This window comes from Mauremys mutica, chromosome 12 (genome assembly GCF_020497125.1).
Source record: "Mauremys mutica isolate MM-2020 ecotype Southern chromosome 12, ASM2049712v1, whole genome shotgun sequence".
Lineage (NCBI taxonomy): Eukaryota > Metazoa > Chordata > Testudines > Geoemydidae > Mauremys > Mauremys mutica.
Window position 1 is genome coordinate 69,767,113 of NC_059083.1, and position 12,184 is coordinate 69,779,296.

Below are 12,184 nucleotides of genomic sequence, written 5' to 3' on the forward strand. Positions count from 1 at the left end.
TAAAACAAACATAAGGAAGTACTTCTTCACACAGTGCACAGGTCAACCTGTGGAACACATTGCCAGGGGATGTGAGCAGGCCAAAAATATAACTGGGATCAAAATAAGAATTAGATACGTTCATGGAGGATAGGTCCATCAATGGCTATTGACCAAGATGGTCAGAGATGCAACCCAATGCTTTAGGTGTCCCTAAATCTCTGACTGCCAGAAGCTGGGCTGGGAGGACAGGATGGATCAGTCAAAAAATTGCCCTGTTCTCATAGACTCAGACTTTAAGGCCAGAAGAGACCATAACGATCGTATAGTCTGACCTGCACATTGCAGGCCACAGAATCTCAGCCACCCACTCCTGTAATAGACCCATAACCTCTGGCTGAGTTACTAAGTTCTCAAATAATTGTTTAAAGACGTCCAGTGACACAGAATCCACCATTCACACTAATTTAAACCTGCAAGTGATCATGCCCCATGCTGCAGAGGAAGGCAAAAAAACCTCCAGGGTCTCCGCCAATCTGACCCAGGGGGAAATTCCTTCCCAACCCCAAATATGGTGATCAGTTAAACCCTGAGCATGTGGGCAAGACCCACCAGTCAGACACCTGGGAAAGAATTGGCTGCAGTAACTCAGAGCCCTCCCCATCTAGTGTCTCATCTCCAGCCGTTGGAGATATTTGCTAATAGTTGGCGCAGACCGGCTAGATGCTATTATAGGCAGTTTTGTCATCCCCTCCATAAACTTATCAAGCTCAGTCTTGAAGACGGTCAGGGTTGTTGCCCCCTCTACTCCCCTTGGAAAGCTGTTCAGAACTTCACTCCTCCGATGGTTAGAAACCTTCATCTAATTTCAAGCCTAAACTTGTTGATGGCCAGTTTATATCCATCTGTTCTGTTCATTCCCTCTGAAGCATTTGGCACTGGCCATCGTCCGAAGACAGGATACTGAGCTAGATGGACCTTTGGTCTGACCCAGTACAGCTGTTCTTATCTCCATTTCTTTCTGGGTTGTTTTTTTTTTTGTAGGATGTTGGGCCTTGACTGGCCCTCAGGAGGTAAGAGGTCCCCTGGGCGGAGTGCTCACGGTACAGTGTTGGTATGGCAGAGGCTATGAGAATCATATTAAATACTGGTGCAGAGGAACAACTTCGACATCCTGCCTCGTAGTTGTTACAACAGGGTCAGAGGCAATGGTGAAGCACAACAGAGTCTCCATCAAAGACATTCACACTTTCTGCACGTTCATAGTGACCATGAAAAACCTCACAGAGGGAGACTCCGGGACTTACTGGTGTGGGATAGACAGACTGGGATGGGATCTCATGTTCTCTGTGAAAGTGAACGTTCTTCCAGGTAAGTTTCTGCATGAGTCTTCTTTGATTTTTACTGGCTTAAGTCAAATTTAAGGACACTTATTCCAAAGTGTCTGCACACAGACTTATGCTGGACCAAGGGGTGTGAATTGTAACCAAACATAATTATTGCAATGCACGTTTGGACTGGTCTATGTACAAAGATGTAAGCTAAACTGATAAAAACAAACCTGGGATCTAGGAATGTCCAAGCACAAAGTTGTACCAGTTTAACTAAATTGGTTTAAAGTCATGTGTAGTTAAATCAGTGCAACTGTGTGTATAGACCAGGCCTAAATTGAAGACAAATGTATAAGGGATCTCATAGAATCTCAGGGTTGGAAGGGACCTCAGGAGGTCATCTAGTCCAACCCCCTGCTCAAACCACTGAGCTATCCCTTCCCCCTAATAAACCCTCCTGCTTCAGGGCAAAAACCAGCCACCAACTGAGGGGAGCTGGAAGAGGTGTCCCCTATGAGCAGATTATTCCCTAATTATGGGACTCTTGCCCCTTCCTCTAAAGTAGTGGCCACTGTCAGAGGCACATCGACATGGACCACTGGTTTGATCCAGTACGACAATTCCCAAGCTCCAGTATAAATAAGTGCCAGAAACTGGTGTAGGGACGAATACTGACTTGGGGTAGGATGGCCTGGAGAAGAAGAGGGGAGGCCAGAAAAGCCGGCAGATAGAGACCCTAGTAACCAAACGGAACGTTTAAGTCACACATGTGCAGCAGCAACTTGGCTGTGTCCGCCCTGAGCTGGGATATTTTTGCTGAAAGTCAAACTCTCGTTACAAGTTAACTGGAGCTTTGCATGCATCGTAGTCAGGCCGTTAATACTGTATTTGTAAGGAGATGGGGCAGGACATGATCACTGCACAGGAAACCAAGCTTCATCTTTCTAAATCTTTAATAGCTATTTACGGTTTCAGTCCGCAAAAAACAAACCAGGAGATATAAGTAGAGTCACAGGGTTAAAACCAAAGCGCCAGACGTCGCTGCTATGTAAGAGCCGGGTATTATTAATAGGAGTCATCCAGCAAATGCAGAAACAGGGTGTTCAATACCCTGAAAGCAAAGGCAGGTACATATTCAGTTAATATGAAGCCAAAATATTCTGCAAAAGTCAGAAGACTGTTAATGCAGCTAAACCTGCCTGTTCACAGCTGTTCCTGCCTCACCACCGCCAGCACCAATGAGAGAGACAACAGTTCATGCTGCCTCCACTGAGCCTCCTTTCAGATGGACTGCCCCTCAAGTGGCTGAATCTAGCTCCACCGTTCACAGCAGCGACCCTCCTGCAAGGTGAGTGTCCAGGCACATTCTAGAGGGGTCATGACCAGGATGTGGAAAGTCTGACCTAGTGGTCAGAGCAGGAGCCAGGCCAGGTCTGGATACCAGGAGACCTGTATCTGAGATAGGCCAGAGGGCAGACCAAGAGTAAGGTGTTACCAGGAGATCAGAGTCCAAGACAGACCAGAGGCCCAGGCTCACAAGGTGCCCCAGATCAGGATGTCAGAGTCAGGTACCATGGGCGTTGACTTCTGCTCCCAGCTCTGCCCCCGGCCCCGCCCCAATTCCACCCCTTCCATGAGGCCCCACTCCCATTCCAACCCCTTCCCCAAAGTCCCCACCCCAACTCCACCCCCTCTCTGCCCCTATTCTGACTCCTTCCCCAAATCTCCGCCCTGGTTCCCTCTTCCCTGCCTCCTCCCCTGAGCACTCCACGTTCCCGTTCCTCCTCCCTCTCCCTCCTGGAGTGGCCTAACAGCTGTTTGGCGGTAGCTGAGAAGCCCTGGGAGGTAGGCGGAGGAGCAGGGACGCGGCACGTTCAGAGAGGAGGCGGAGGAGGATGTGGGGGGGGAAGGGGAGCTTGGCTGCCGGTGGGTGCAGAGCACCCACTAATTTTTCCCCATGGGTGCTCCAGGGGTGGAGCACCCACAAAGTTGGCGCCTATGTCAGGTACCAGGAGCTGGTAGCCCGGGGGAGGCAGACGTAAGCATGGAAAAACTCAGTCGCACAGACCATTTCCCGTACCTCTTCTCAGTTTAAATAGAAGTAGGGAACCAGTCAGGACCCTTTGGGTTTTCTCACTCAGATCCAAGGACTGTTCAGGTTTGCGTTCTGGTGGCATGTTGGAACATACCGGCTGTTAAGACCCACAGCCCCTGACAAAAGGGTACTGTGAGGGAGCTTGTTTCATGGAGCGTTCTGGCAGAGCTGGGGTTTCTACACTGCCCTCCAAGGGCAGGCACTCCCTGCAGAGGACACCCATAGTGCTGGAGGTTTAGAGACAAGCTCAACTCCAATAGCATCTGTCTACACTGGCAAGTTTCTGCGCAGTAAAGCAGCTTTCTGCGCTGTAACTCCCAAGGTGTATACACTGCCAAGCCACTTAGTGAACAGAAACTGCGCACTTGCAGCGCTGTTAAAAAAAAAAAAGCCACCCCAATGAGAGATGTACAGTTTTCTGCGCTGGGGCTACAGTGTTGCGGTGCGAGTGTAGACACCCTGGTTGATTACGGTGCTGCAGTTGGCCTCCAGGAGGTGTCCCACAATGCTTGTTCTTGTCTCTCTGGTCATCGGGTTGAACTCTACTGCCCTGCTCTCAGGTGACCAACCGTGAGCCCCACCCCTTAAATTCCTTGGGAATTTTGCAAGTCCCCTTCTTGTTTGCTCGGTGATGCGTGCAGTGGTCTCAGCACATCTTTCCAGGTGACCGTGCCTGCTCCACGCACCAGGAGATCCCCGACCTGGAGCAATGCCGAGCTGCTGGACCTCATCAGCATTTGTGAAGAAGAGGCTGTCGAGTCCCAGCTGGGCTCCAGCTGTAGGAATTATGATCCCTGTGGATAGATTTCACAATGCATGACAGAAAGGAGCCATGACCAGACACACTGCAGTGCAGGGTCAAAGTGAAGGAGCTGCGGAACGCCTACCACAAGGTGCAGGAGGCAAACCACCGCTCTGGTGCTGCACCCACGAACTGCCAGTTCTACAAAGAGCTGGACGCGATACTCGGTGGTGACCCCACCTCCACTGTGAAGGCCGCTGTGGATACTTCGGTGGCTCGCGTGCCAGTCGAGAGTGGACCGAGACAGGAGGAGGAAATCTTGGATGAGGATGTGGAGAGGGACCCAGAGGCAGAGGATGACTGGGAGGTCAAAGATGCATGCAGCCAGGAGCTCTTCTCTACCCCAGAAGAGGCCAGCCGGTCACAGCAGTCGGAGCTTGGTGAAGTGCAAACAGGAGAGGAGGCCCCTGGTAAGTAGCTTTGACTTTGGGAATTGCTGAAGCAAGTTGTTGGGGGCAGGAGGGTTGCAGAAAGCAGGCTTGTGTCTGTATGATGCACGTACCACCACATGCCTAGTCTGAGCAGCGGAACAGGGTGTTGATTGACTCCCTCACTTCACGGGAAACTGCCTCAGAGATCTCCAGGAAACTCTCATGGAGACACTGGGCAATCCACCGACGCAGGTTCTTTGGCAGAGCTGCTTTGTCTCTTGCCCCATTAAGGGTAACTTTCCCACCCCACTCTGCCATCACAGGGCAGGGGTGGGGACCATTGCTGCAGCGAGCCGCATAAGGGCCAGGGCGGAAGCCGCAGTCTTGGAGAAGACCCTCCCTTGACTCCTTGCTCACCCTCAGCAGTGAGATACCTTCCATATGAACGCAGCCTGTGGAAAATGTGGGGACAAAACTGATTATAAGGCCCCCCCTACAGTGCTGGCTCTTCTCAAGAGCCACATGCCCAGTGTACACTACAGTCCTGGAACGGTGATTTCCTCTGCCCCTGCGGTTACTCACCATTGTGGGGGTCTTGTGGCTCACGTGCGCTTGCCTGGGATCAACCAGTCAGTGACAGGTATGTGAGCAGTGGCTGTGTTTGAAATCACTGAATCAGTGCTCTGTGCATTGCAACCAATACTGCTTCTGTAAAATGTTGCATTTTGGCTTCACAGAGATGACCTTGGGAGTCCAGCCTCCCTCTTTATTATCGCCGGCTGAACAGCTGGGCAGAATTAGAAAGCAGCCCTGAAGAACTAAAGAGGACTTTCTGCGTGATGTCATGACGCACTCTGTAGCCAAAAAACAAGAATTGAAGGAGTGTCAGGACAGCAAGAAGAGGGACCGAAAGGAGAACATGGCGTGCCAGGACGAAGCCACGGAGTGTTATGGAGCGCCAAGCGGCCACGCTCCAGGCGCTACTAGGCCTGCAAACCAAGCAGCTCCGCGCCCGCCCTCCCCTGCATCTGCTGTCGCAAAACTCTTTCCCATGCGCCCCCGCAGACACCGCCAACACACTGTTATCAACCGCCTGGCTCCAGTCTGTACCCGCTGCATCCACTCCTGCCCTGTCACAGTCCAGCCTTGCGAACCCCCCAGTACCCACTGCACTCAACACCCGTCCCTCTGCAGTTTAGCCCTGCTGAAGAACAGTACCCACTGCACTGTAATCCAAAGGACAAGGTTGCATACGATACCTGGACAGACACAAATCTTTAACTGTCCCCAGACCCCACCTCCTCCAGGGGCCCTCCCTTCCCCATCCCCCTCAGTGCTGAGATTTTTTTTGTTGTCTCTTTCCCCTGATTGTTGTTTTTTTAATAAAAGAATTGTGTTGGTTTGAAAGCAATCTTTATTCCATTAACTGAAAGCAAACAGAGCCCTGCAAAGCAACAGGCAATTTTCTTAAACCTTCACAGTGCATCGTCTGCACCAATCACGATCACCTCCTAGCATTACAAGCACTGTACTCCCGAGCATAGCAACAAATATTAGTGGCTTTCAGCTTCAAATTGCTGCCTCAAGGCATCCCTGATCCTTATGGCCCCATGCTGCACCCCTCTAACAGCCCTGGTCTCTGCCTGTTCAAATTCAGCCTCCAGGCACTGAGCCTCAGTGGTCCAGCCCCAAGTGAAGCTTTCACCCTTCCCATCACAAATATTATGGAGTGTACAGCATGCGGCTATAAGCACAGGAATATTGTCATCGGCCAGGTCCAGCCTCCCGTATAGGCAGTTCCAGCAGGCCTTTAAGTGGCCAAAAAAATCACACTCAACAGTCACTCTGCACTTGCTCGGCCTGTTGTTGAACTGCTCCTTGCTGCAGTCAAGGATCCCCGTGTCCGGCTCCATAAGCCACAGCATTAATGGGTAGGCAGGGTCTCCCAGGATCACAATAGGGCCCCAGGAGGAGGTGGGGTCCGGGGACAGTTAAAGATTTGTGTCTGTCCAGGTATCCTATGCAACCTTGTCCTTTGGATTACAGTGCAGCGGGTACTGTTCTTCAGCAGGGCTAAACTGCAGAGGAATGGGTGTTGGGTGCAGTGGATACTGGAGATTTGCAAGACTAGCACTTAGACTGTACGGCAGGGTGTTAGGAGATCCAGATGCTGTTCCCAGCTCTTCCACTGTCTCACTGTACCACAGTGGAGATGGTCACTAAACTGCCATGCCTCAGTTTCTCTCTCTCTCCAAAATGGGGGTAATACTCACACGTCTCAGTCAAAGGCAACGCGTTCTTTGATTAAAATTCTACCTAAACAAAGTGCAAGTATCAAGCAAGGTAGAAACAGACTCTCTTTTCCTCTTGCTTTTAGTACAACAGACCCAGTCCTCCATATCCTGACACCATGCCTCCTGCTGGTTCTACTGCTGATTCTGTTCATGGTTGTACTGTTTAGAAGGATGTCGCAGAGGAGAAACAAAGGTAAAAAAATATCACTTTCCCAAGTAATGAGCCATTTTAACCTTCGCTCAGTGCAGCCTGCATGTTCAGTTTCATTTCTCTGACCCACAGTGCTGCTTCCATGAAACGTAACTGCAGAGAAACTGTCTCCAAATATATCACAAGCATCTAGCCACAGTCACTCCTACCCCAGCAACCCCTCACACATGTGAAAATTGGAAGGCAGCAGGTCTTGACAGGATCAAACCCCAAGAACCCCCAATCCCAGTCTTAGCATAGGCACCTACCACAGGCTAATTGGATGGGTGGGCATGTTTATTTCTAAGAAGCCTGCAATTTTTTAAAGTGCATACGTTCCAATACAAATCAAAAGAAAACAACTGAGAAACACAGCAGTAGGGGGTCTCTCACTAACCTGATGGGGAATCTCCAGCTCCTTGCCAGCGGCTGCTACAAAGGCTTTCTGCACCTCCAAAGCCCCAAGCTGGCTTGGGTTTTGCACTCTGGGAATTGCTGAACCTCTGACTTTATTAGCCACAGCTGGGCTAACCAGATTCTCATGGCCAGAAGCAAAGAGACCAATTCCTTCCTTCCTGGAACAACCTCTGTAAGACCTCCTTGTATTGAGTAACACTGATCTTTCCTCTTAGCTTCAATGACCTGCAGCTGGGCTTTAATGAGCCTCATACATGGGGGTAAAACCCTGGAGTTCTCTTTTACTAGCTCTGGCACATGGTAAGAAAGAACCCTGCAACTGTTTAGAAAGCAAAAGGAAAGTTAATGATTTTCCCCACCCTGCCTGTATATCACACACACAAAGCAGAAGAGCCAGGGGTTGTCTACATGAGAAAGCTGCACCAGTTTAACTTCGCTTTCTCCCGGCAGGAAATGTCTTGTGTCCACACACAAACGGTCTTATATCAGTTTATCCTGCACCTTCTTTCAAAAAAATTAAACCTCTATGGAAGCAACTTAACTATTTTGGTGGGGGTTATATCAGGGCATCCCCATTCCACTGTACCCACAGCCATGGCGTTCGCCCTCCGACTGCTATCCTATGGGGTGTCATTCACACCCAAAGTGACTTACCTGGTTACCTGTTTGCACTCCATTACCCTGGAGCCACATTAACCACATGAGCCTGCTGGGTTTAAATGCTGCTGGCACATGCCCAAGATCTTCTATTTGCATCTCACACTAGTTACAAGTACACAGAGCCTGAGGCCATCTTGTTCCAATATCTCTCTGCATTGCTGGTGGCAGCCGACTCTCCTTTGGCAGCATGGCTGGCTCCCAAGACACGCTCCCAAAGCTGGGCATAATGATCCCACCATGTGAAGCTGAGGCCAGTCGGACCGGTGTTAAACTCTGGCAAGTTTCCGCAGTGCTTAACTATGGGAAGTCCTCCCTGGGTAGTGTTGCCTGGCTCTGGCCTCTCCTTGCCAAATGTATCCGCAGACTCCTAACCTCTTGGTAGCAGGAGAGAGGGGCTGAGCTGTGGAAGAAGGGCAAACACGCTGTAGTGTCAATGTTACCACTTTTCACGTGCAGTGAAAAGCAGAGTGGATCTGGGGATCCACAGACTTAGAACCACTTCTGTACTGGGAGGTTCACTTGGTTCATTTAGGCCAGTGGTTCTCAACCTGCGACCTGCAGGCCACTTGCAGCCCAATCAGTACAGCGCTGTGGCCCATGTGACACCCTCAGGGTCATCCAGGTAGTATTGGACTCGGCCCACAATGGTAAATAGGTTGAGAACCACCAATTTAGGCCAACTTGGCTGAGTCCATGTTAGCACCACTGGGTCACCCAAGTTCAGTGGGTTACATAGGTACCCAGACAATCCAGTGTTTCCCAAACTCATTCTCAAAAAGCCCTTAGATGATGAAAATTGCTAAGTGTTACGCCTTTTCCGAGGAGAGCTTCATTTACCTGGCACTGCATCGAGGTGCTCGGCTATTGGTGTGCCGAGGGCCTTAGAAACACCTAGACGTACCTAAAAATAGCTTGGCTTCCTTTGATGCACTTCTCTTTCTGGTTCTTTCAGCCCTTGAGAGAGCATCTGGACAAAGGGAAAAGAACTTCCATCCCTATCGGCTGGTAAGGCAGACCCGAGGCAGATGCCTGAGTTTAGAATGGTTCACACATTGCTCAAAAGCTGAGAAAGGCAGTGTTCCAAGGATCGGTCACCTAGTGCTGAATATCAGCCCTCGAAAGGGGGCATCTGTCTCCCCTGTGCTGAAGTAACTGCAGATGTGACCCACGCTAGCACAACGTGTGACTTTCTCCCCCTCTAGTGGCTGGTCCACATAGAAGAGTTTACTACAACTACCACTTAGCAGTTACTGCTGTAGCGTAAGTGGTGGCGTTTAATGCTGAAAGGGTCAAATTCAAGCCCCACTGATGACTCTGTTTAGGGGTCGTTATTCAAACACATTCAGCAAAGGTGCAGAGGAGAAACTGATCCCTGGCTTCTCTAGCCCTATAATATGGCACTTTGGGAAGAAGGGACTCAGAGTTTCTCTTTGTTCTGAACACCTCACATGCCTGTTTCAGGTACCTGGAAACACCCCGTCGTCCTTCGTTACCAGTGATCCTGCAGCCTCTTGTAAGGCAGCCATCTGCATGCCCATGGAGGAGACACCCGACTCAGCAGCTGATGAGGATGTCTATGAAAATGCCGCACATGAGACCCAGGTAGGAAGAAAGCCCAATGGTTACCACTGTTAGCTGAGTGCTGCTGGAGAGCGTAAGTCACCAGCATGAGAATTCTTCATGAGACCAGAGCAAGGGATAAGACTGGTCAGATGTTTTCCATCACCATTTTTCCAATGGAAAATTGGATTTTCAACTAAAGAATTCATAGCATCTGGCCTCCACACGAAGTTTTGATTTTTCATCAGAAAACCAAATATCCCAAAACTGAAACATTTTGCAGTTTGGGGCAGTTTTCAACTGGAATTGTTTTTGGTTTTTGTTGCTGAAAACAAAAGAAAATTGGTTTGGGGTTATTTGATTTTTTTGATAAGTCCAAGTTTTCCATGGAAATGCCAAAAATATTTGAGTTTGTCCTAATTTTCCATGGAAAAGAGACATTTTCCCACTAGCTGATGGAGTAATTAAGTAATGAAGAGAATCTGTGGGCAAATTCTTCCCTCTGGCCCTTCCTGCACCAATGTTCCCTCTAATTTATGACAGGTCGTGTGCGCAAAAAATTTCTTCTGTGAAAACTTTTGTGCGCAGTATTTCGCCGTGTGCGCGATGTTTAGGATCTGTGTGCACACGCACACGTGCAGAGCTTAGAGGGAACAGTGTCCTGCACAGAGTCTTTTCCTCTGTTTTAAAGATCACTAGTCTCATCTAGTGGCAACAGCTAATGAACTCTACAGGAAAGTGCAACAGAATCAGTTGAGGTCATTTTTCACTGGTGCCTGGAGTCTCTCCAAAATAATCTGCATCCTCTGATTCATGGTGCTTTTGTTTCAGGCTTCAAGATCGACAGAAGAGGTTGTTCCTGGCACAGTGAAATTTATGACCTCACATCAGCAGACCACCTATGCCAATCTGAATCCAAACACACGCAGTAGGACATCCCCCTCTCGTCATCAAGGAAAGCGTGGGAAAAAAAATACTGGATGAAGCTCAATGCTCTTGGAACATTCCCCCTCCTACTGTTGGAATTTTTAGCAGCTTGTTCTCATTTCCCTGCTGTTACATAGACACTTTCAGATTCCTGTTCCTCCATTATTCTTATGCCAGGTCCCCTGTACTGAGATGCTAGTGTTGCTGCTGATTGTGTTTCATTCCCAGTGAGACTGTTTCACAGATTTACTTACCGCTCAGTGCTTCTCGTTCTTCACATCAACTGGAAATAGAACATATTCCTGGTGGCTTCACCTTCAGAAGGACTTTGTGTGGGTCTGCAGGTTTGGCACACTCCCCCTCTGTCTGCCAGAATTTCCTGCTTTAAAGTTAGACAATTGCTAATAAAAAGCTCTTTTCTCTCTTCTGGACTGAGCTCCTTGGAATGACTCAATAAGAGGGTGTCAGATCCAGGTGTGTTTTGGTGGGATACATTTGATCTCATACACCGAGCTCTATATATTTCTCTCTGTCTACACAGTTGCCAACTCTACACCATCTATTTCTGTTCCCTGGTCCTCCTGAAAATTCCAGTCTTGCTTTGCATTGTCTGCACTGGGATCTGGATGAACAAGCAGAGCTCCGGGGAGATGCAGCCGACAGACGAGGCGAGAACTGCTGCCAACTTTTACACCACGGGCTTGACCCCTTCCAGCTGACAACTCTCAGTCCAGCGTTACTCACTAGCCCTCCATATGTGATGTATAAAATGGCTGCTCTGTTAGACAGGCTCTAGTTCAGTCACTGGTGCAGGAATTACTGTGTGAAGAGATATGGCCTGAGCTAGGCAGGAGGTCGGACTAGATGCAAGAGGGTCAGCTTGGACTGGGCTGGCATGAAGTGCTTCATGCTTCAGTTTCCCCTCTGGGTCAATGGTCCTTCACAGAGGCCTACAAGCCTGTGATACTACTGACCTTCTGGTCCAAAGCTCAATTCCTCCCCTTCTAGGGATCTGTCCCAGTCCAATGGAAAAATCCAAACCAAAGAATGGCGCACAGCCCTCACTGGGCTCAGAAAGCTGCAGCCCTGTTCTCAGGCTCAAATACGCCTTCAGCCCCTAGCGCAGGATCCTCCACAGCCTTCCACTTCCAGACTAACAAGTAACCCTTCACCCTTCTGTCAGGGAGCGTGGTCCCTCCCCTAGAACTGAGCTAACTAACGAGACAGCTGTCTGTTCCAGCCCCCACCCCATATCTCTATTCCCACAGGGCTATCTCAGACCTTCCTCAGTTGACCCTCCCCTTGAGCTTCTAACTCAGCCCTTCCTCAAGTCTCTCCCACCAACTCCTTCCTAGGCTCCCTGCAAGCTAAGCCTCTTCTGGCTCCATTCCCGGAGCTCTTGCACGAGCACTGTAGACAGCCACCACTCGACCCCTACTCTGCTGCCCCAGACTGCATTGTATGGCAGGTACCGCCTGCAGCCACAGGGCCTTCAGTTGCCTGATCCAAGGCCAGGTCAGAGCTGGCCTATGAACCCCTTTCAGGCTCAGCTCACCCT

The 12,184-nt window shown here is 49.8% G+C and overlaps 1 protein-coding gene across 1 annotated transcript; it reads left to right on the top strand.

Annotated features, from left to right (window-relative positions):
* The first annotated feature begins 1,187 nt into the window (after positions 1–1,187).
* LOC123347009 (CMRF35-like molecule 1) lies at positions 1,188–10,983 on the top strand. Its single transcript, XM_044984433.1, has 6 exons — positions 1,188–1,350; positions 2,520–2,658; positions 6,956–7,065; positions 9,092–9,144; positions 9,601–9,741; positions 10,531–10,983. The coding sequence occupies exons 1-6, from the start codon at positions 1,188–1,190 to the stop codon at positions 10,681–10,683; spliced, it is 759 nt and encodes a 252-aa protein (XP_044840368.1). The 3' UTR covers positions 10,684–10,983.
* Positions 10,984–12,184: the final 1,201 nt, after the last annotated feature.